This window comes from Cyclopterus lumpus, chromosome 17, assembly GCF_009769545.1.
Source record: "Cyclopterus lumpus isolate fCycLum1 chromosome 17, fCycLum1.pri, whole genome shotgun sequence".
Lineage (NCBI taxonomy): Eukaryota > Metazoa > Chordata > Actinopteri > Perciformes > Cyclopteridae > Cyclopterus > Cyclopterus lumpus.
The window spans coordinates 11,556,444-11,580,161 of NC_046982.1; the positions used below are offsets into that span (position 1 = coordinate 11,556,444).

Here is a 23,718-nt window from a genome sequence, read left to right on the forward strand (position 1 = left end):
ATGTATTAATGTATTAATTTCCCCCCTGTTTGCCGTCTTTATGCTAAGCTAAGATAATCGTCTCCTGGCAGTAGCTTCATATTTAAAGTACATATTTAACATACATATTTAACATACATATTTAATGTATACATATTTAACGTATGGGAGTGGTATCAATATCCTCATCTAACTTTCTGCTATTCCAAACTATTGTCAAACTATTACATTGAATTATTCAAATCACAGTTGCTCCTTTTCATTTTTTTTCATTACTATAGTATAACAAAGCAACTGCAGTGTTAAGTAATCCTCACAACCTGTACAGGTGAGAAGGTAAATAGTGACAATATGGAATCCTAAGAAGAAGCAAGAGACATTTACCTCACAAACAAGAAAACATGGAGGAATTGCTAAATGTGCTTCAGTTCTGCAACAGCTAAAATGATGACATTAAGAGCGCACCAGCAGAACAAAAAGAGATAGAAAACTGATTAAAAAAGGTGGAGCCTCTTTGTTTCTCCCCATAATTTAGTCACACACAGCATCTCCTGAGGGATCCTTAGTGACGTCAAGTTCCTTTATGGGCAAATTGAAAGAATGAGAAGAGGTGACGGCTCCACGCCGGTGATCGTCTGCGCTGCTGCTGTAATTTTAAGGTGACATCTTTATGCCGTCACACCGTTCAGTGCTGCCGGGGGACCATCACCCAGTTTGATTTGGTTTGTCTTCTACCGCCACTGCTGCCTTTCCACACAGGCCTTCAATCACACTGCTGCCTCTGCTGCAGCCTGCCAAGCTCATTACACTGTGGAGCTAAGGCTCATCGACTCTCTGCTCCATCTTATTTCCTTCTCTTTTCCCTCCAATGTCCAATTAAGTCTTAGAAAGTCCATATTTGTAATTTTTTAAAATCTTACTTCCACCTTTGAAGCACGGTAAAGGTTTTTGTAAGTAGTGTTATCAGCTTGTTAATTGAACTTGTGTTTTCTTACCGGTATGTACAGTCTTCTGTGTATGTAGGACTACGATGCGGTCTATTCTACATTAGTGCACCGAAACACTTTTAATTTATTTTGTAATTTAGTTTGAATGCTAACATCCCACACATGCCCAGCTACATGTCAGTGTAGGTCAACGTGCGTACATGTGTACATGTGTACATGTGCGTCCCACACATCTCCATCTTTCAGCTTGCCTCATGTTAGGGAGCCTGAAGCTCACAGTACAGTGGAAGTAGTGAACACATTCAACGCCTCTTTCCTGTTGGAGTTGTATATCATTGTATAAATGCGATATGACATTAGTGATAGATTATTCTGGTGTTCTACTTTATATGGAATGCAAAAAATACATTAAACCTAAACTCAAAAACTGTGTGTGGAGGGGACTGGCCGTTAAGGCCGTTTAGTAGGATTTGGAATTTCTGAAATACTGGTGAGGGATATTTTCCAGTAAAATGTACATAAAAAGAAGATTTTCATATAGTCCAGTTCCATCTAAATTCAAATGGATTTTTTGTCTGAGCACTTATACTCTTTTATTCAACCCCCCCCGTCCCCCAAACTGACTCGGCCTGCTCAGGCAGAGTGCAGCAATCAGAGCTAATGGTCCCCCACACAGTGTTTTCACATCATGTGTCAGGTGGCTGCTGGATATTAAACATTGTTATCATGTGAGCTGCTGCTAATACACACACATGCAAGTACTAACAGGTCTGTGCCAACTTTTTGAATAACAGATGTTTAATATCTCGATGTGTCTTGTGAGGTGTTGAAATACTCTTCTGGGATGTGTCTTTGTGTGTGTGTTTGTGTAAGCGTGTGTGTGTGCGTGATTGTGTGTGTTTGTGTAAGCGTGCGTGGTTGTGGACCTGTGTGCGTGTGTGTGCGTGTGTGTGCGTGTTTGTGTGTGTGTGTGTGTGCGCGAGAGAGAGAGAATGTACAATGATACAAAAGTACATGAGTGCACAATCAAATTCAAACACTACCAGTGTGGTTGCTATTAATTTTAAATCCTGATTACATTTTAATGTTTGGCATCTGTTAAACTTTGTATTAATGTGAAGACAGGCAATGTTGATTCATAGCTGCCTCAATAGCAAGGATGAGTAATTGTGTATATCAGGAGTGGGCTTATAGTTTTAATTTCAGACAAACCTACACCTGTGACTCAGTAACAACAAAGAATGAAATGTCTTTTTTACTCTCAACTCATTCTGCTGCTGCAGATGTTTGTGAGTAATACATGCAACACATGCAAATTAACAAGTCGGCTCTGTGGCCTCAAGGTTTTGGTGATTTGGATTGGCATTCAAACAAAGCCTGCTCGAACGGGATTGATTAAACAATGGGTTAGTACGAAAGTGTTTTCATGACACATATTATGAAAAACTCAGGTAACAACACATCCTTTCCCTTAAAAAAAAGAAAAATCAAACCTCATGAACTTCATGAATGTCATTTTCAGAAAAATGCACAATACAAAAGTTTAAAATCTGTCACTGTTTCTTCAGTAATATTAATGAAAAGTGAGTTTTCTTTATTCACACAGTGCGGACCCCCTCGGCTCAGTCAGGTGTTGTTAATGTGACATTCCTTAGTGTCATTAGCAGCCATCTCACCTCCTCTTTCATCCAGTGGAACCCCTAAACAACATTAACTACCACCTCCACAGTCTAGTCTGCCATTATTAAGCAGTTAATGTTAATCCCATCATGGTGTCCTCAAAGTATCCGTTTCATACAAGTGAGCCAGTGAAAGAAGAAATCACATTATCCACATCATTTTCAGTTCAATGAAACTAAAGGGGTTAATTAAACAACATGAGGGATAGGTTTCATACCTTTCTAAAGTAGTCACATCATCTTTCATTGTGTTTAATGGAAACAATATTATGATTTTTATAGGGGCATATCATTAATGAAATATCTGCACAAACCAAAGACAAAATACACACACTTAGCCTCAGATGGAAGAAGGTGAAGTTACATAGTCAGTGGGCAGTGTGTGGGATGTCGGCATTGAAAGGTACAACCTCCAACATGTAATGAACAACAAAATGCAGAGTTAGAGGCTACAAGAGTTGAACTTTGGAACAAAAGACGAGTGATTGTTGACTTTGAGGTGTGTGTGTGTGTGTGTGTGTGTGTGTGTGTGTGTGTGTGTGTGTGTGTGTGTGTGTGTGTGTGATTCACCCTCTGGGTCTAACACTCACATTCTGTGGGAGTCATCCTCCCACAGAAAACCTGCAGGAAGGACATCATACAAGTGTACAGACAACGCATGCTCGGGCTGGTGATTTAGATTCACTGCCAACTGTCACTCCGTTAGAGTAAGAAATCATTTTGATATTTGATATTTAAGTCCTTAAAAAAGCCACCTCACCTGACAAAAGATATGCTCATTCTACCTAAACTACAAAAAACCTATTCAATTAAATGAAGAATTTCTTGTTTTCTTTGGTATTTTGTCATATGCAATTATGGTTGCTGGATAATAACTTGATTTTGTCAAATTGCAGGTCTCTTTATTTTATTTAATCATGTGACAAGGCAATACCATAAGGTGGCTGCACGCCTGTCAAAAATAAAAGACAAACAATGGTGTCAAACATGTCATCTAACACAGCAGCAACATAAACATGTATTGAGGGAGATGGATTTGGGCAAACTACATTTTCAATACACTGACAGATGTCCTGAAAGTGTTGAACAGACTTCCTAATTGGAAATAATGGATGTTAGCTGAATCACTTTCAAAGGCAATTAAAAACAGTTAGACGTCTGTGAAACAGAGTGAATAGCAACAGAGATATGGTGCCACGGGCAAACTAATTAATTGAGAAAAGGGTAAGTTGCTTCTGTCATCATTATCTTCGCTACCAGGAGAGCCAGCCCACTAACTGAAACATTTGAACTGGGAAAAACATCAGTTACACAAACCACAGATGTTGCTACAGTTGTTGACTTCTCTTTTCGGTGTCTTTCCCGGTCAATAAATAGATTATGTTGCCTTTATTTTCATAAAAATGTTTGAAATATCTCACAATTGTTCTGCAATTTAATTTTTTCCTGCTCTCTGGCAGCACCAGACACCGTAATAGCTGCACATGAAATGTCTCTCCCATCTGTCATCAGTACTTCATCAAGAGAAAAGTAATGACCATATGTCACAAGACTCAGATAAACTGATCTGAAGTCGGAAGGTTTGAGATAATGAACATGGTGCAAAACGTCATAGTTCTAAGATATGGATTGGAACAAACTTATTTCCTTCTGTTGAATCATCTCTGCTTTATCCTATGTTGTTTCCATTTTTTTTGCGTCACAAAAGCATAAATTGCCAAATGAAAAGAGCAGGCTTTTATCACAGTAGATGTAGCATTTCCATGGCAATGGCCTGATGGTTTGATCAACAATGATTTTTTTTAGATAAAGAGCACCTTCCATCTATCCATCCATCCATTATCAACCGCTCATCCAGGCGAGAGCACCTTATTAAAACAAAATTAAGTCGTGTCCTCATTTAACAAAAGGAAAGAAGGACATTTTTCAAATAGACATTCCGGTCCCCAAACTGGCTTTTCTAGCTGGTTAGGAGGTCAAGTTTTTTTCTTATCAAATAAAGAAACGTGTTATTTTTGAATTACAGTTCATGGAGAAGTAAGGATCTCACATGACAACGAGAAAACTCAGACTTTATTGACCTTTATAGAAGAAATTTGCTCTCAAAGTCTGAACGCAATCAAACACTCAGAACAAGTAACAGCCAGAAGCCGGATGTAGACAAACAAGAACATCACAACAACACAAATATGTCACCGACTGAATAAGGAACTAATGACTGAGTGTAATATCTGCGGCCAGAGGGCAGGAAGGAGCAGCATGGGTAGTGTTTTGTGAGCTATGGTCAGTGCTCTGAAAATATAATCATGTACATTTAAAATCACATAACTAGAGTCTACTGAATACTTCTGATGTCCTCATTCTTTGCCGATATCATTTGCTCAAGTTTTGGTCACCTTTGCAGCTTATTCTTCAAAAACACAGTTGGTATATCAAATGTTGGGGATCACGATGTTTGTGCTTTAATGACATCACATTGTCTCTCTGGTGGCCTCTCATCCTTAATATCTCCATCCATCCTGATCAACGTACCTCCCTCTCAAGACACATCCCTTCCCTCATAGGATCTAATTGCCAGACATGGTCTGAGATGTATGGAAAGGATTGGTCTATTACTGTACCCGGGATCAACGTCAGTCAGCCTTTGCGTACTCTGCAGGATGAGTCATAAGCCATATTGTTCCTGTCCTGAAATAATGAGACACTCTTCTTCTGAGGAATCTTCTTCAAGACACTACTGTATATACTTCAATATATTGTAGCATGCAGGAGAAATTATTATTATTATAATCAATTATTCATTAATATTGTAAAAAATAGGATATGTTTTGGTTTCGTTTGTGCATCTACCAATTCATAACAACAAATTCATACGGCTAATGTAGCATTACCAAAAACAAGGCTTGCAATCAAACTGATGCTCAGCTGTCTTGTGAGCCAGTCTGTGAATGTAAAATGTTACTTGTCAAGCTCAAACATTTTTATTTACGTGCATTTTAGAGTCCCCATGTTCAATCAAATGCTAACCGTTTATCTTCTGAGACTTTTCTGAAGATTGTTTGTTGATCGCTAGCTTTTGCCCTTAGTTAATAGCTTCAAATGCCACGAGAAAAAAACCCAAACCCAACTAGAAGGAGGGAACGGTGAGGGCATCACTTCAAGTGGAGAGGTGGTTTATCTTTGAGACAACAGTGTGGACGGCCCTTTGCTGTTGCATGTAATTAAACGTTGATTTCTTTTACTTTTGATGTCTTGTTAGGGAAAGTGTTTTGGAATAGAAAAGGTCTGTCTATTTGTGTTGTATTTTGTGTGAAGTACTCTTCTACCAAAGACCTTAAGGTTGGACAAACAAGACTGGTTACACAATATATTATTAGTAGTGTCCCTTAACTCGGACAGTTATGAGCTACTTGTGGATGGAAGCCTCTAGGAATAAAAATAGAAATGGTTGTACATTTTGTCCTGAACTTTTTAACTTGGAGAAAAGTAAAATCTTCATAACTCACTTCTTCCTCAAATCAAGTCAGCCAATAACAGGCCTCCAAAGGGCATGTCATTGCATCAATTATCACAGTTGTACACCTTGCCACAATTAAAGTTACCCATCATGAATTGTATCACACATTAGATATGTCTCAATATAATGTAGCATATAGTTTCAATGATGATGATAATGATCAATCTTAATAATCATTATTATGAAATATGAATTTATTAGTATAACGGTAATTTATTTTGACTGTATCAATATATTCTATGTGGGATATTATTCATAAACTACGAACACTTAATTATCATTGATGTGTAGGATTTTACTGCATACAGAAGAAAATACTGCTTTATGTTCAGATTTAGCGAAGTCTTGTGGACGTCCCCATACAGGACCGGCTTAATTAAATATACTAAACCCATTTTCTAGGTTATCTAACCGATTTTGACTGCTAATTTGAAAATGCAAATGCAAAGCCCATTTCACATTACGTTTCATTTGTACATTATGCTGAGTTTATATAGTAGTAGGATACTGAGCTGTGGAATGGAAATTTGTGGAACATATGGGAAATGTGTTTTCAATTTGACCTAATAAATTTATACTTTATTGGACAGACCTTCCATAGCACAAATGCCTTATTATACCATATGCTCTGGTCCTCCACATTGCCTTTTCTGCCCGCCGAATGATAAGCCTTCTTTGCATGCAAAATGTAGTCATTGACATAAAAGCCCTCTCCCCTTCTAATGGCAGTATTTAAATGTATTAATTTTGTTATCTTATTGCATTCAAGATGAACAAGCAGTGCTAGAAGTACTCAGATCCATTACTTAAAGGGCTGTATACGACACTCAGAACATTATATCAAATATATAGTGTATTGCTGATGTGACAAATGCAATATATTTATTATTATTTGCCCTGTGCACAGAAATAAATGAAAGTAACTTTCAATTTATATATGTTCTATAAAGAATCGTCAATGCAAGAAATGGTGATCCTTTATAGAACATATCTAAATTGAAAGTATATTATGAAATAATGTGTTACTGTTCATTTCACATAGGCACTGTCTTATAGCTCGTACAAAACACCCTGCAGGCTTTACACCAAGAAGTGATCAATCCTCTTCTTCATCATCAAGTCCATAACCTTCAGGCCTCAACACCTTTTCAAACATATGTTTCCCTTTTGATACGTTACTTTTTCCAGTGGAAGACTAACACCAATATTTTGACAAACCTTTTTGAAGGACTTCTGTCTAATCAGGTAAAAAACACGTGCTGTTTAAATATCACGTGTGGGAATTGTATCAGTTTATCATTTTTTTTGTACATAAAATGTAGCTATTAAATAAATGTAGTCGAGTAAAACATTACAATAACTCTCTTTGAAATGTCGAAAAGCAAAAAGTAGCATACAATGGAAATACTCAACTAAATACAGGTATCTGAGAGTTATACTGAAGAATAGTACTTGAATAGGTACTTTCCACCACTACAAACGAGCAGTTGGTCAAAGCTTATTAAAAAAATAACTAAAGACGTATGGAAAGTGTTTTTGTGTGTGTGAGAGAGGCCATCGTGTAAGTGAACCACGTGCACCAACAAACTTGTTTTCACTCTAAACAAAAAGACTAAATAGAGGTTTTGGAACTTGAGGAAAGCTGCTTACTATATAAATATTAAATTGCATTTCCAGAGCATTAATGAGGGGAAGTATTTGTGCATGACTAATTCAAAATGAATCAAACACATACAGTTTTTGGTTTGCAGCTGCTCTTTCCCACCTTAGAGTTCATATGAAAGAGCGACACACATAATTAGCTTGGAAGTAGCTCTGTGGACATTAGTCTGAGGGCATGAGTGTGGGTGGCTGCATATATGTGAATGGTTGGGTGGATGTGCCCTTTACTTTGACAAGGTACAAGAAAGGTCTGTAGCTCCACTGCACAGAAACATGTGATGGCAAAGGCACTTCGAGAGGACAGCAGAGAAAGGAAAGATGTAAGCAAAGAAGAAAAAGAAGATTAAGAAACCACTTATGCAAATGTTGCTCTCATATAACACTATTTCAGTACCCTTGCCCTGTGTTTTTATGTTCAGGGACAGAATAAAACTTTAATTAGTATAAGTCAGACGGGCCAGCAAAGAAACTCAATACACTGAAGCGGAACATTGTTCTGGTTCATAAGTATGTCAAGAGCACAACATCAACACCCACAATACTCAATAAAAAACATGCATGTTTACCTTGTGAGCCTTTTGTGTGGCCATTGTTATTGGCATCATAATGTTATATCAACACATCTCTCTCAGGTCACCAATAAGGTCACTGTAGGATTCTAGGAAGTGAGAAGCACCAACATTCATCATTTGTCCACCTAATGATGAGAGGATTAAAGGTCAGGTAAAAATAGTGTCCTGTGTCCACTGTAGAGAAACACTCAACTCTCATGAAAATATGTTCTAGTACATATTACTGCTAAGAGGCTCTGTGGGCTCCAGATGCATTTGAAAGAACGTGGTGAATTTATTACTTAAAGCTTTTAAAAATCCCCTCATTCATTAGCACATTTGATGGATCTTTCCATTGTCACATAATGCTTGGAAATCAATGTTGCTGCTGTTTATGTTGTGTTTATCTGAAAAACAGAGTATTAAAAGTTGTTGGTTTGGGCAAAGCCATGTGATGTGTTGTGCTCCTACTTACCGCATCGGCCAGAGTATCTGCAGTAACATCAGAGGCTAGTGTTTACTATAAATTAACCTTTTGTTCAGATCATAAAAGCCCAGTGAACTTAAAACCCACATGTTGGAATCAGCAGCCCGCAGGGGAACAAACCACTTCGGATTACAAGTCAAATGTTGACCAATTGAGCTGTTGGTGAAGACGGCCTGACGCAGAATGTGATGCTTTTCATAACAGGAATAAGTACGTTTGTAAAACTTTAATTGCTGAGCACAGGAACGTTTATAAGCACAGTCTTCTAACTTAGAAGAACGCAGATCGACATTTTGCCTGCAGAAAGATTGTCATAGCTACATTTCAGTGGACATATTCCTATCTGAGAATAGACCATCTCCAATGCTCCAAATCACAAAAACAATTAGTTATTCACCTTCAAATGTAGTGGTAGTCAACCGTGTCTAATAACAGCAGTATGACTGTGAACTTGTGTTCTCCCCTCTCATCAGGTTCTCGAAAGCTTCACACTATCAAACAAGTACAGCTTTGTCAAGATGATAAATGGTTTGTTGCTATTGAGGGATGATGAGGGGTGAGAGATTATTAAAACATATGGTTGTGATGATGCAATGCAATAAAAGAGAAGCCGCTTATTGATATTTAACTGTTTTCAATCATAACCTAGATAATGAGTGATCATGATCACAACTGAATGGAGACATCAGAGCTGCACAACTTGAATTGATGACTTGAGACTTAAAAGAAAAAAGAAGTTCCCCTTTTGACTTTGTAAAATGTACATTACTAAAATGACCTTTTAGTCCCACACGTACATATTTAATCACAAATCATTTAATCTAGAGTTTGGCTGGCACACAACTGCACACCTAATTATAAATTATTGATGGTCCCATAGCTTTTTCTTTTTGAAAATACATAATACTGTAGCCTACTTGATAGCACCCCTTCTCTCTTTATCTCAGCCATCCTTTCATTATCTCCACAGTAGAGTAGCACTGTGACCTCTCAGAGAGAGCAGACAAAAAAAAAGAAAATCATTAACACTAGTCATGTGTTTTGTACACAACATGTCGACCAGTTGAAATTACAAGAGGCCTACTGAGTTTCAGAGTGAGGGTGAAAATAAAAATAACAAATTACCTACATTAGGAATAGAGAAAATAAGAGTGTATAATGTTTAATTCATCTTAGGAATAGCACTGTTATTGGGAAGAGGTTTGCTATTTCCGGATAGCCATGTGTAGTTAACGTAAATATGACGCCGCAGATCATACCACCAGCGATTGGACGGTGCAGCCACAGGGACGGCCCTCCTCGTTCTTTCATTGGGTACTTCATTAAACCCCCTCTTCCTGATTGGCCCGCAGCGTCACTCGGCTATTGGCTGAATTCCCACAACGACAATTTGAAAATCGTTGCTCATGCTCACGGAGTGAGAGCTACACGGAGAAAGGAAGAGAGACAAAGATCGGGACGTAGTCTGTTAAAAGACAACGGTAAGAGCTGAATAAACGTTTTGCAGTAAATGCATTCAAAGTGTATTTTGCTCACGCTGTTATGTGTAATGGGTTCGTTATGATCTAACTTAGCGGTATCAGGTGTTAGTGTTGATTAAATTAAACACAGCTGCACACAATGCTGCAGCTCAGGGAGTTGGCTATTCATTGTTTAAATCTCCATCTTAAACCGCCTGGGCAAACAGATTCCCCATTAATTAAATGTGAACTCTTCTATTTAGCTAACGGTTTCAGCAATGTTGGACGGGGAGGACGGTGCCCAGCTGCAGTGCTGTGTGACGGTGGAGCACCTGAACGCCTCCGGTCAGGCCACCCGGAGGCAGGTCATCCGTAAAGCCTCGGTTATTCTGGGCCGGAATGAGTTCCAGGACATTATCCTCCGGGTCCATGACGCAAAAGTCCCGCAAAATTACAATCTTAAAGAATTCAAGCTTTTTACAAAGTTCGTCAGAGAAGGGAAGTGCACCGTCAAACTGCTCCGCGAAAACATCCAGGTGCTCTTCTCCAACTGCCCCCCTGACCGACTGAACCTCTTCCTAAAAACCCTGAGCATCAAGCACCAGGCCCGTATGAGCAGCAAGCCGATGACCGACAGAGAGAAGCTCAAAGCCGGTCTGCCCCGCAGCTTTGAGGCCATCAGCCCGCTGCAGCAAAAGGATGTCGAGAAGGTCAACGAGCTGAGGAGTACAGTGGCGCCCAAAGGGCTGACCGACCGCACCAACGGGACAACTGTAGCTGGAAGAGGACCGCAGGTCAAAAGGTCGAGAAGTGACACGAACTTCAGCCCAGTGAGAGGAACACACACAAACAAACAAAATACAAGTTATTTAATCTGGTCGAGCAGACTACTGCCCCAACATGTGCCCTCTTGAATCCATTTCACACTCTTTTGTCTTTTGTATCTAATGTGTTGATGGTTTCAGGTGAAAGCCAACCCGAGCAAAAAGCCCATCTTGTGTCTGCCGTCATGTAAGCTGAATAAAGAACAGGCCGCTGTCCTCACTGCTGTGCTGAGTGGCAAGAACGTCTTCTTTACTGGAAGTGCAGGTAAGTGTGTGACAATAACTAATAAAGATACATTTTCACAAAAGGTAGGTAATAACTTTGTATAAAAAGATATGCTTGATACATTCTGTATACAACTGTCTTACTGAAATATGGTATGTATTATTGCTACTGCTATTTAGTAAGAAAGTTGTAGGCAGTTTGTCATTCGCAAGAGAATTTGATGTCGATCTTTTTAAGACAATTTCTTTTGTGTTTTTCCTATGGCGCTAAACAAGTGAAATTGTCGGTTTTAAGCTCCTTTTCGAATGTGTTTTTCAGGTACAGGAAAATCCTTCTTACTGAAGAGAATCATGGGATCTCTTCCTCCAAAAAGCACCTTTGCCACAGCCAGCACAGGAGTGGCTGCATGTCACATCGGAGGAACGACATTACACAACTTTGCTGGTGAGTTGTCGTGTCTCTGAGGAGATTAAATATTATTGTCACAAATGTCTCTGTAAATAACAAATAAGTGGTGGGAGATGCACTGGTTATTTTTCCCATCTACAAGTTACTATATACAATATTGCATATTATCTAAACAATTTATACCGTTGCTGTTATGTGTAGTATTGGGTACAAGGCTGAATCCTAATCAATAGAGCACCAACTATACTGATAAATCCATGATTAGTCTTGAGGATCTGGAACCAATGAATGTTTCCTTACAAAATGGCTGAATCAAGTAACAGAAAAGTGAACTTAACATCTTTGGTGTTTACCTTTTCTTAAAGCGGATCCGCAGCTGTTGACTCCGTAACAGTTGTGTGTGTCTCGCCACATTAACGAATGTGTTTAACTAAATCTCAATATACAATAGAGGACGTGATTTTAGTACTTGCAGGAGTTATTGATTTGTGTCCCATCTGACCATCAGTTTGTCTCCTTTCCTGTCCTCGTGCTCCTCCAGGTATTGGCTCTGGCTCTGCCCCGCTGGAGCAGTGTATCGAGCTGGCCCAGAGGCCCGGGGTGCTGCAGCACTGGACCAGCTGTCGACACCTCATCATCGATGAGGTCTCTATGGTGGAGGCCCAGTTCTTTGATAAGCTTGAGTCGGTGGCAAGGTGAGACAACGGTGATGCTGCACTGTATCGTGAAGCCGGTTACAGATGTGGTTTTTTTGGAGAGTTTTAACATGTGTTGGGCTGCTGTCTGCAGGTCATTATTTATTGCTAAAGGCGAGTGCATATTTTCTTAAGTTGTTCTAGCTGTTAAATTAAATTTGCACATTTCTATTAAAATATTAAATTTACATTTGTGTACAATATGTAGACTTGTAGCATATATTTTCAAAACTGTCAATGCAAAAATATTAATATCGACAGTATATTTTAATACGCAAAGTTATCCTGAAAGTATTTGATATCACATTTAAGACGCTGCGCTAATGATACCAAGCAGCGCTAACCACAGAACTCAATGATGCATCCGACTGATTTATTAATAATTCAATATCCGTTGACATTATGGTGTTCCTTTTACTGATTACTGACAGCATTTATGTAGAGGTAGACTTATCGCAAGAAGTTTAACACATCAACAGTGGCCATATTAATTCCAATTGGCATTTGTTACAATGTATGGTTCCAGTTAGAATAGATAATTGATTGGGTTTTATCAGTGCTCTGATTTGAAACTGTTAAGCAGTGATATTTAAGGTGGGTCACTACACTTCATCTTCTCGCTACACTCTTGTAGGTCGGTGAGGAGGTCCACTCAGCCGTTTGGGGGCATTCAACTGATCATATGTGGCGACTTCCTCCAGCTGCCTCCTGTTTCTAAAGGAAAGGAAAAAGCCAGCTTCTGCTTCCAGGTCAGACCACCGCGGATCTAAGAACTTTCCTATTGTTTCTCATTTATTTAGTAACACTGTGGTCAGTAAGCTGAACGGATGGGTTAAAAGCAGTGGTAAATGCATGTATGCAACAATAAATATATTGGTTACATTGTCATTAACAGAACATTTTTAATTCTCTATAATCTATTGTGATTCAATACAACAATAAAAATAAAATGGTGTGTTTTGCATCAGTGTATATGCTGAGAGGTTGTTAGTAAGTAACTGCTAGTCAGTACTGTTTAAAGTCATTAACATTTGTTCTGGACTGTTCCCATGAGTCTACACACTGTGCATACTTCCTGAGGAGCATTCATTTATATTATTATTATTTTTATTATTATTATTATCATCATTTTCGTTGTATAAGAATTGTTCCCCTCCTCCAGGCCAAGAGTTGGCGTAAGGTCATCCAGGTCAACATGGAGCTAATGGAAGTGCGGAGGCAAACTGACCAGTCCTTCATCTCCCTCTTACAGGCAGTGAGGGTGGGCAGGTGACTTACACACACAGTGTGCTGAAATGTGTTTTTTGTGCTGTTAATGTGATTACAGTGCACACTCATTATCAAATGTACATTTTAATGTGTGTATGTGCATAACAATGCATTTCAAGCTTTTACAGGTTTTTCAGGAAAAGCATTTTCTAAAGGAAACGTTGTCTGTCTTAAAACCATTCAGGGTGACGGAGGAAATCACCGCGAAGCTGATGGACAGCGCCTACCATCCCATTGAGAGGGACGGCATTCTAGCGACCAGGCTGTGCACACACAAGGACGATGTGGAGTTCACAAACGAGAACAAACTCCAGCAGCTGCCAGGTCCGAAGTGTTCTGTTTGATTAGGTTTTCTTTTTACGCTCAAACAGGTGTTACTTTGTTTGGCTTAAATCATAGTATAAATAGGCTTTGTTAAAAATCTATTTCCACAAGATATTTTCAGTCTCAGCCAGACGGCAGTTATTTTCTGAAGTATCCTGTCCACTTTTTTTATTTAGCAATGGCTTTACATGACTGTTTGCGTTTCCTATGTCGTGAATCAATCCCTTGTCCCTCAGGGTCAGTGCGTGTGTTTGAGGCCCTGGACAGCGACCCGGCCCTGGCGAAGACAATCGACGCTCACAGCCCCGTTAGCAGACTGATCCAACTCAAAGTTGGAGCTCAGGTGAGCCTGTGTGTTGCGACATTGCACTTTTCTTATGTTCTGAGCGTACTGAGCTCAATTTGAGCGAAGACACTGTTTGAAATGTAACTCTTGTTCTTTTTAAGGTCATGCTGACTAAGAACCTGGATGTTGCTCGAGGTCTGGTGAACGGAGCGCGAGGCCTCGTGGTGGCTTTTGAGCCTGGAAAACATGGTTGGTATTTTGATTCATTATTATCTTGAATCTTTTCTCAGAAAATCCAGAATTTATGGATGTTATATATTTAGTTGTCAAGATAATTGCATGGGATTACTTTAAAGAATAGTCACTGGAGGATATTTCAAAGGAGAAGAACTCATGTTTAATGGCAAATGCCCTTAATGAAAATACAGGTTTAAGTCTTCACTGTGGTGGTAGATTATCGTCCATCCATGTACTGACTCATTCCATGTTTCCTCAGGACTCCCACGTGTGCGTTTCCTTTGTGGTGCCACAGAGGTGCTGAAAGCTGAGCGCTGGGTATTTAAGTCTTGCAGTGGGATCCACCTGAGTCGACAGCAGCTGCCACTCAAACTGGCCTGGGCCATCTCCATCCACAAGAGCCAGGTGAGAACAGGTTCAATCACAGCAACATGGTGGTTTGGCTCCAACTCTCACAAAACCAATATGATATCACTCTTTGGGGAAGACTCCTTCCAGTGTTACCATGGGACACCAGTGCTTTATGGTTGTGTCTTTGTGCAGATATTGTTGATCCACAGAGGATACGCCCTAAATGTTTTAGGTCCCCTAACCTTTTCTAGTGCCTCCAGCAGGCCAGATTTTCACTTGTCCAGTAAATGATCTCCATATCTACAGGAAGGATTGTCACAACCTTTAGAGCTGACATTATTGATGACCAGATGAAATAAATGATGGGGGGGGGACAGGAGAAAAATATAGTAACGAAAGAAAAAGGTTCAAAATCACACAGCAGGCAGAGAGAAACTCAGGCAAGGTGAGTGAGAACGGGCACAATAATGCTATTTGATGAGGGAAATTGCTAAAGGCCAGGTCAGATGCTCGGCACACCAACCCAGTATCAATGCTTCCCATAAATGAGCTGTAACTATGTAATCACCATCACTCAGCTGCCTCACCACCAGCTCCCACAGCAAACTGACCTTAGACTCGGATATTGGTTGGAGAGGAAAAGGGTCCCTAGGTAATGGAGTTCATTGGTCATGACCAATGTGTGATCTACAGCAGAGGAGCTACAGTGCTGGGAAGTAATAAGGAAAGCCCACACCTGCAGCCCCTCACAGGAAATGAGAGGATGTAAAAGAAATGATGTAACTGGGGGGGAAAACGAGTGGGTGGAGATGATGTCCATTGTTTGAATCTTGTACACGTTTTATGTATAATACTGTAATATCATCCATCAATGCTTTATTTTAAATGATCCAAATGACGATACATTCTGGGTCGTACAATTGCTTTTCTGACCTGATGTCGGTTTTGTTTATTTTAGGGAATGACACTGGACTGTGTGGAAATCTCTTTGGCGCGTGTGTTTGAGAGCGGTCAGGCCTACGTGGCCTTGTCTCGGGCTCGAAGCCTGGAGGGTCTGCGGGTGATGGACTTTGACCCCCGTGTGGTCAGGGCAGATCCAGATGTTCTCATCTTCTACAAGAAACTGAGGAAAGAGAGGCTGCTCATGCAGGTGAGTGCAGAGCTTGTCCTCGTCTGTCATCAACCATGATGTGTTGAGTACAAACAATTACTGTAGGATCACATAAATACTCAATCAAGCACCAAGGCTGCTGAAGTTCTTTCTCGTCAAATAACGTGACTGGTCTCCACTTCCTTCTGCAGGCCTCCATGGATGACTTTCTTGGCAATGGCAACCAGAAAACATCAGTGAGATGGTGAATCAATTTACATCTGCTGTGACATTATGCACTATGTGCATGAATTATCTCAAACATCATGTTGTATTCCTTTTGGGACAATTTGGTTTTCTTAAATGAAGGCAACACTCAGTCTACCTCATGGTTTATTTTTGCAGCACTTGAATTTACACTGCCACCTTCTGGTCATTTTTAAAGAGCTTATTTGTATGCCTTTTTTTTTTAATTTATCATGTCTGGTATTCCAATAAAATGTGTCAACATATCTCTACGTGGATCAGTTTGAGCCTTCTGCGTGCATTACTTACTCCAACACACGCATCAATCCAGCAGATGACTTAAAGAAATGATTTCCCACTTGTATCAGAGTAATCAAGTGTTACAATGATGCAACTCAAACACGTTGGATAACAAAGAATGTTTGTTTATTTTCCAGTGAGAGCAATGCATCCATGGCCAAACCTGAGTAGAAATATATGAATTGCTAGAGCAGCATGTTTGCTTTTGCAAATTAACTGACAAGTGAGATTTAAGTCCTCCATTACCTACAAGCAGTGACTCATATTTTACAGACTGCTTCCGACGCCATCTACACAAGTATGCACTGTACGAAAGGGTGACATGTATTTAGTCCAAGAACCTTCTTGAACATTAATACACAGAACAACAGAGCAATCTTGAAGATTTTACAGCTGCAAGTGGAGCTGGCCAGGAAGGTTATTTCACGATATGGAACAGCTTGTGTGCCACCTATAAAGAGAAAAAACAATCAGCATATTTTGGAGGGAAAACTTCCACAAATCAAGTCACATGCTCAAATACCATTTGGGCACTGAAAGTGAAAAGAAGGGCACATATCTTTCCTCATCCCACCGTTTGTGCCACACACACACACACTTACACAATGGTCCCGTGCATGCAGAAAGTCAAACAATTCTTCCGTGCATTCTTCAGTGGTGTTGGATTTGGAGCCAACTCTGGTTTCACAGGCCTCCAGACGCTCCTTGTAGTGCACACAGTGTTCAGTCTGCTCACACTTGGTCCGTATCGTCTCTAAAGGATCCTGAGAGGGACACGTGGTGTATTATGGACTCATAATATACTTAAGTATCAAGTGTAAAAGTAATTATGCAGAACTGTCCATGTTACAATAATCTGAATACTATTGGATTGACTTGTTAATGTCTCCATTAGTTTAATGTTGCTGCAGGTAAAGATGGGGCTAATATAATTACTTTATATACTGATGGGTAGTAGCTTGTGAACCCCAAGGGGTCAATAAAGTGCATCTTGTCTAATTTAGTCATTTGGTATACTGTACTAATTAATCTGTAAAGTAACTGAAGCAAACCAAATATAGTGGAGTAACAAAGTACATTGTGTCACTGAATTTAGTGGAATAAAAGTATAAAGCTTCTGAAAATTAAGATACTGAAGCACAAGTACCTCAAATTGTACAATGATGTATTAACCACCAAAAGAAAGATTCTGTAGTCCCATTGTGGTATACCAACCTAAATATCGCTTAACTCGATGGTGGCCTCATGTAGTCTCTGCTTTTTACACATGTCCATATTTTCAGTGTGTGTTCAGATACCACTGTTTTAAACTCAATTCTTTGAGTTAAACTCAAATAATATTCATTAGATTCATGAAGCACAAACTTACCACCATGTCTTCTTCTTCTTCCTCCTCTTCTTCTTCTTCAGCTGGCACATCTTCCTTCTAGTCAATGACATTAATATAATGGGCATGTAGTTAGTTTGAGGGGGGAATTTATACTTTTCTAAAGGGCACCTGGGCTGTATTACAACCAAATTCGAACCATAAATAATGATACAATTAAAACGCATTTTAGATTTTAATTCATAATTTAATGACTATTTTAACCAACAGGAAATACCACTGGTACAACCAGAGTTACCATGGACCAATCATAGTAAAGCCGTGCAAGAAATTTCTAAAAACTATAACTCGTGCATACTTTTTGTTACAATGTAACCTCCATCTACGTTTGGCAGGAACCAAACACGTCTTCAAAAGAGCCGACACTGAACCCGAGCTACTGCGCTGAGTTGGGTAACGTAACACACGCATACAAAAAGCGACTAAAAGTACAAATATATCTGTCTTTGTTTCAGTACCTCGTCGTCGGGGTCGCCGTACGTGAGCATCTTCCTCTCAAAAACCATGATTACGACTCTGGAGTTCTCCCAAAATCCCGACAGAGAACCCGGTTCGTCAGCTGCACGGCTGTTCGTTGAGGACGTGAGGTCGTTCAGACGGAAGAAACGAGGAGAAGGATCCCGGATGTTTCCTTAGAACGCTTCCTATTGGTTTAAAGTGGTTACTGAAGTTGCTCTGGTCCAATCAATGATGGCGGAACCTTTCAATTGGATGTTGGAGTGACGACGGACCAAATAACTGTTGCACGTCAAGATGGCGCTGCTCATGGACACCAGACTTTTACTGAGAAAAGTTAAAGATTTAAGGTGTTTAACCCCACGACGAAACCGAGTGAAGGAAAAATGGGTACGTTATCAATGCAGAAACAGACAAAGCAGTAGATAGAGATCGTTATCGGTAAAATAATGTCCTCCCTCATAGGCGTAATATTTCTGTTTGGTTCGTTAGCCACATATCAACATACAGTACGTATTTAAAAGAAAGTATTGCATTTTTACTTTAAATACCGGTATCGATACCATGGCGAATTGAATCAATGAGAGCTGGCTAAAATGGTTGCCCTCTAAAACTAAGAAATTAATTAATTAACTTTATGGTGAGTATGTTCTCTCATACAGTGTAATACAATCTAAATCCTTTTATTCGATTGTTATTAAAGGATATATATTTGTGTGCATCGCAGTAACCCGTGCCCATGCGAGTTAAAACCCGGCCCCCGATTGTACATGTTTAAATTAACTAACGCTAATTAACCTCACAAAATAGAACATCAAACCAAATCAACAATTTAAAGCAGTATTTTGACCTCTCTACTTTCGGACAGGCTGTCACACGTACCAAGCACCCTCCCACCAGCCTGGCTCTGCAGCACTTTGATGCCACCCACAGCGTCCAGCTGGGGCCGCTGTGGCCATCAGTCCGAGCAGCCTTGCTGTCAGAGAAGAAATACGGAGCCCTGCTCAATAATTTCTCCTATGATGTGGTTCTGGCAGACCTTGAAGCCCAGGGATGCAGAGACTTCCTCCGTGACGCAGATACAGAAGGTAGGTGTGCATTATCCAAGGCTCAATCTCCTTATGAATGCTAAATCAAGCATGGCATGGAAACCCCTTTATTTGCATTTAATTTATGTGGTGTCTTGACTCCCTTGGACACTTATTCTCATGTTTTTTCCTGAGAAAAAAAATTAAGAACCATTAGTGCTGAATTCTATTTTTATTTATTTGTTGTTGGTGAACAAGCCTCTGGATAATTAGTTAATCAGGAAGTAGATGACAATTTGAAATAAATATTAATAAATATAGTTATATACTAGTATTCTAATTCTAACCATAATTTTTCATTGAGTGTGAACTTTAGTTTTGATTTCATGTGATGTATACTATTTCAATAACAATAGTTGATCAGTGTGTTTAAAAAAAAAAAAAAAGGCAAAATAAATGGAATTATTGCAAAAAGCCACTTGCAAGTCATTCTTCTCTGAAAGCTTAAACATTTTTATTTAATGATCTCATAGACAAGCACACTATCAGCACACTATCCCTCCGCATTCGATCAATTCTACATTCTTAATAGTTTCTGCAGCTCAGCCATTCTTGGAGCAAGAATCTGAGGTTGTGGGCGATGAGGAATCCAGTGGTGTTTCCATATCTAAGAAATCTGGCATTGATGGTCAGCAGCTATCTCCCCTCCACCTCAGTCCTCACATCAAGTGCTTAGTGTTTCCAAGAGGGGATATCACAAGATTCAAGCCCGCAAGGTAAGCTTATCCTTTAATTATTGGAAAATAATGTAAAATCAATAGAAAAAGATGATGGTTTCATGCATGCCATGTTGTTAGTCTTTTTTTAATCTGCTAGTTTGTTACATGATAAATACATATATTTTTTGTTTCTATATTTAATTTCAAAATGCTTAAGTCAAAGTGGTTGGACATTCAGAGAACTGTTCTCTTCCAGATGAACCAAGAATGTGGCAATTGAACCGAATGTAAAATGTTTCATTCTAATTATTTGTCCTTTGTCCTCTAAAGACCAGACATGTGTGGCTTGTTGGGTTACTACCTGATGGATGCAGCCTCTCTGCTGCCTTGTCTCGCACTGGATGTCCAAGAAGGTCACAATGTGCTTGACCTCTGTGCTGCTCCAGGAGGCAAGACTTTGGCTTTACTTCAGACCCAGTCTATAGGTAAGAGGATTGCGCTCATCTTTTAGTTTTCCTCACTTGATGTATGCTGTTGTTCTGTCAGTCGGTTGTAGTTAACCCTCCATTGTCTGCTTTAAAGGTTATTTGTGCGTTAATGACGCCTCAGTGTCTCGGACGTTGCGACTGAGAAAAGTCCTCAACAGCTACGTTCCTAAGCCGCTTTTAGCTGATGAGAAACTACGCATCACCTCCTTTGATGGCACCATTTGGGGGGATATTGAAAGGAACACTTTTGACAGAGTAAGCCAGTGTCATGTAATCATACGGCAAGTGCCTGAAATATTGCTGTCTTTTTTTTAAATGCCACCACTTTGTCCACGTCCTCTTTTCTATTCGGTCTTCAGGTCCTCATTGACGTCCCCTGCACCACAGACAGACATTCACTGATGGAGGACGACAACAACATATTCAGTAAGAGCAGGACCGGTGAAAGACGAAAGCTCCCGCAGTTACAGCTGGAGCTACTGATGTAAGTTTTGGTGAAAATATAAGGATAGTGTGGTTATTTTTATGCAGTTACATTTTATATAGTAACGCTACAAGTTAACGTGATTATTTTATATGAAGTGAACAACCCCTTTCTCCATCCTGCAGGGCTGGAATCGAAGCAACTTGTCCGAGTGGGGAGATCCTTTACTCCACCTGCACACTTTCTCAAATCCAGAACCAGAGTGTGGTGGAACAGGCAATCGTCTTGGCTCGAGAGAACCACGGCATCCAGCTTCAGGTCAGTCCCACACGCCGTCATCGTCAACAAGAAACTGTATATTAGATATTCAGTAATACAACTCGCAATAGTGGAAGATAAACTATCATTAAGGTTCTTGCCTCTGGAATTTCAGGACTTCCTGATTATGACCACAGGAACCCAATTACAATGAATAATTTAACTTTTTTTATTTTCCTTTTTTTCCCCCATGTGTCCTGATCATATCTACATTCAGGTTGTTGATCTGCGACCCCTCACACACATGTTCAGGAAAACCTTTCACTTTGCTCCCGACCTCCACCTGGGTGAGATGGTTATCCCACACTTAGCCGCTAACTTTGGCCCCATCTACATGTGCAAGCTACGGAGGCTCACATAGACCGGTGACAGCTTCTCCTAAAAGCTTGTGGACATTTGAATGACTGTTACGGCTTTATGGACTAATGAGAAGATCCTCTTGACTCGTCTTTCCGTACACACTGTAGCTGTTGGAACCTTTCGTCATGGTGGTGGACTGTTGAAACACTGGGCTACAGTTGGTTAAATGTGAAAGAAACACACAAACAATCCAGTTGAAGGACCTGGACCATAACATTATTATTGTGTACAGCATTGAGACAACAGGAACACCAAATTCAATTTACGAGATTTTTCGACAAATCAGTCAGTTAAAACTCTGATTTGTTGTTTTTTCGAGTGAACCAGCTTTTTAATTGTAGTTTTACTTTTTTACCTGTAGGTGGCAACAGTAGCTCAAGATTAAAAGTATCCTGTTCCCATGAAAGGATATCCTTTGAGTTCACTTTACCGAAACACAAATTTCCATCAGAATCACAAGCTCTCTTTAAGCCTCAAATGAAAATGTGGTTGGCTTGTTTCATTGTTATTCATCAGGTTTGATGGCTTTGCCTAATAATGCGATATGTGGGTATATGGAATGAGGGCATAATGAACAGGGAAGTAATGACTTTTTTGACCATTTGGTTTCTCACATCTGAATCTGTAAAACTTTCATTATTATATCTGGATTGACTCTGTTTTGCATTGACATCACTCAGAGTTGAAATGTTTCCTCTTATCACTGCCTAATGTGAGCAGAGAGGTGCCTCTTTTTCCATCACACCGCCGATGACCCTTTATGTTGTCCTGGCCAGGCAATGTAGCGTGAAAAAGGTGTGTGTGGTCTGTGTGTGTGTGTGTGTGTGTGTATGTGTCTAACGAGTCCACCATCCACATCCCACTGTCATTAAGCTGCTCCAAGTGCAGGAGCCGACTCCCATCCCCGTGCAGGGATGGACGGCAGCCATGCGGCTCCCAGATGAACATTAAAGAGGCAGCAGAGAGCTAAAATGGGACATCTCTGCCTGTTTTGCCCTTCCGCTTTTTTATTCCACAGATGAGTGCAGATAATTTTCTGTGCGATTGTGAGTGATTACTGTATTACTGCGGTAAAAGGGGGATGTATCTGGGAATGCAGAGGGAATTAATGACACATAAAAACTATTTTTGTATTGACTGCTTTCGTCTCCAGGGCCTTGAATGCCTCTTCGCACATCTTGTGATTACCTAAACGTATTGTAAATATGTGTTTCCTATGGGCTCTTACATAAATTTACATGTTTTAACACTTGGGAGACGGCAGACTGTTAGAGATGAGTTACTCTCTCTTCTGCCTGCCTATAGACTCGACTGGCTGTCTGCTTTATTATTGAATTAGCCAATGAAGCGCTGTGCATTTGTGTCTCTGTGTGTAAGCCTGTGTTAGGAAGATTAATGCTGTGTATTAAAAAGATGAATATTATGGATTTAACTCCACAACCATGCTTCTGTTGCATTTTCAAATACAATTTCAACATTGCTTTCTTTGATAATAAACATGTAAAACACTGTAATAGTGTTATGTATTCAACTTGGGCCACACAAGCTTTTACTGAATGAATAATGTTGAACCCATTACTAACAAACTCCACATGTTTAATCTGAACACCTTCAGTATGTTAAATGACAGCAGCATGGAAGAGCTACTGAAACTTTAACCTGTACATTAAACTAGTCTTTGGTTTGTCAATTAGGATTCAGTTTGTGTCTTCAGATGTAGAGGTGAATATAAAGGCAGTTGTAGTCTGTGTATTTAAAGCAGATGCTGCTGGTTTTGCTGTGGTGAAGATCAGACGTGTGTCCCAGTTAGCAGTGGGATAAGGGGTTTCACACGTGGGGGTCTTTGTCCCGGACGCACTGAGTAGACTGAGCCCAGCAGGACCCTGCTGCTCTCAGCCACAGGGCAGATATAAAAATGCTATATAGTCTTTTTTTTTTTAATTTTCAGATTACAGTTCGAATTATTTTTTCCCATTTCTGAGACTCTATTCCCCTTTACA

General features: G+C 39.8%; 3 protein-coding genes across 3 annotated transcripts; 2 read left to right on the top strand and 1 right to left on the bottom strand.

The window, feature by feature from the left end:
- The first annotated feature begins 10,205 nt into the window (after positions 1-10,205).
- On the top strand, positions 10,206-16,514 carry pif1 (PIF1 5'-to-3' DNA helicase homolog (S. cerevisiae)). Its single transcript, XM_034555746.1, has 13 exons — positions 10,206-10,303; positions 10,546-11,112; positions 11,248-11,371; positions 11,651-11,776; positions 12,282-12,435; positions 13,070-13,184; positions 13,598-13,704; positions 13,889-14,028; positions 14,265-14,371; positions 14,476-14,563; positions 14,811-14,956; positions 15,861-16,052; positions 16,205-16,514. The coding sequence occupies exons 2-13, from the start codon at positions 10,561-10,563 to the stop codon at positions 16,259-16,261; spliced, it is 1,908 nt and encodes a 635-aa protein (XP_034411637.1). The 5' UTR covers positions 10,206-10,303; positions 10,546-10,560; the 3' UTR covers positions 16,262-16,514.
- A 133-nt stretch (positions 16,515-16,647) lies between these two features.
- LOC117746906 (cytochrome b-c1 complex subunit 6, mitochondrial-like) lies at positions 16,648-18,633 on the bottom strand. Its single transcript, XM_034556246.1, has 4 exons — positions 18,384-18,633; positions 17,908-17,964; positions 17,141-17,302; positions 16,648-16,989 (listed from the first exon to the last, which is right to left on the bottom strand). The coding sequence occupies exons 1-4, from the start codon at positions 18,429-18,431 to the stop codon at positions 16,957-16,959; spliced, it is 300 nt and encodes a 99-aa protein (XP_034412137.1). The 5' UTR covers positions 18,432-18,633; the 3' UTR covers positions 16,648-16,956.
- A 9-nt stretch (positions 18,634-18,642) lies between these two features.
- nsun4 (NOP2/Sun RNA methyltransferase 4) lies at positions 18,643-23,229 on the top strand. Its single transcript, XM_034556245.1, has 8 exons — positions 18,643-18,771; positions 19,250-19,469; positions 20,002-20,185; positions 20,459-20,613; positions 20,711-20,871; positions 20,976-21,100; positions 21,226-21,358; positions 21,576-23,229. Exons 1-8 carry the CDS (start codon positions 18,679-18,681, stop codon positions 21,717-21,719), a joined length of 1,215 nt encoding a protein of 404 aa, XP_034412136.1. The 5' UTR covers positions 18,643-18,678; the 3' UTR covers positions 21,720-23,229.
- The last annotated feature ends 489 nt before the right edge of the window (positions 23,230-23,718 follow it).

Coding starts and splice junctions, on each gene's coding strand:
- pif1 (XM_034555746.1), top strand. CDS start 10,561: ATGTTGGACGGGGAGGACGGTGCCCAGCTGCAGTGCTGTGTGACGGTG. Junction 11,113..11,247: donor GTGACACGAACTTCAGCCCA/GTGAGAGGAACA, acceptor TGATGGTTTCAG/GTGAAAGCCAACCCGAGCAA. Junction 13,705..13,888: donor CAGGCAGTGAGGGTGGGCAG/GTGACTTACACA, acceptor AAAACCATTCAG/GGTGACGGAGGAAATCACCG.
- LOC117746906 (XM_034556246.1), bottom strand. CDS start 18,431: ATGGTTTTTGAGAGGAAGATGCTCACGTACGGCGACCCCGACGACGAG. Junction 17,965..18,383: donor ACGGCGACCCCGACGACGAG/GTACTGAAACAA, acceptor GTCATTGACTAG/AAGGAAGATGTGCCAGCTGA. Junction 16,990..17,140: donor TGCATGCACGGGACCATTGT/GTAAGTGTGTGT, acceptor TTCTCTTTATAG/GTGGCACACAAGCTGTTCCA.
- nsun4 (XM_034556245.1), top strand. CDS start 18,679: ATGGCGCTGCTCATGGACACCAGACTTTTACTGAGAAAAGTTAAAGAT. Junction 20,186..20,458: donor ACAAGATTCAAGCCCGCAAG/GTAAGCTTATCC, acceptor TGTCCTCTAAAG/ACCAGACATGTGTGGCTTGT. Junction 20,614..20,710: donor ACTTCAGACCCAGTCTATAG/GTAAGAGGATTG, acceptor TCTGCTTTAAAG/GTTATTTGTGCGTTAATGAC.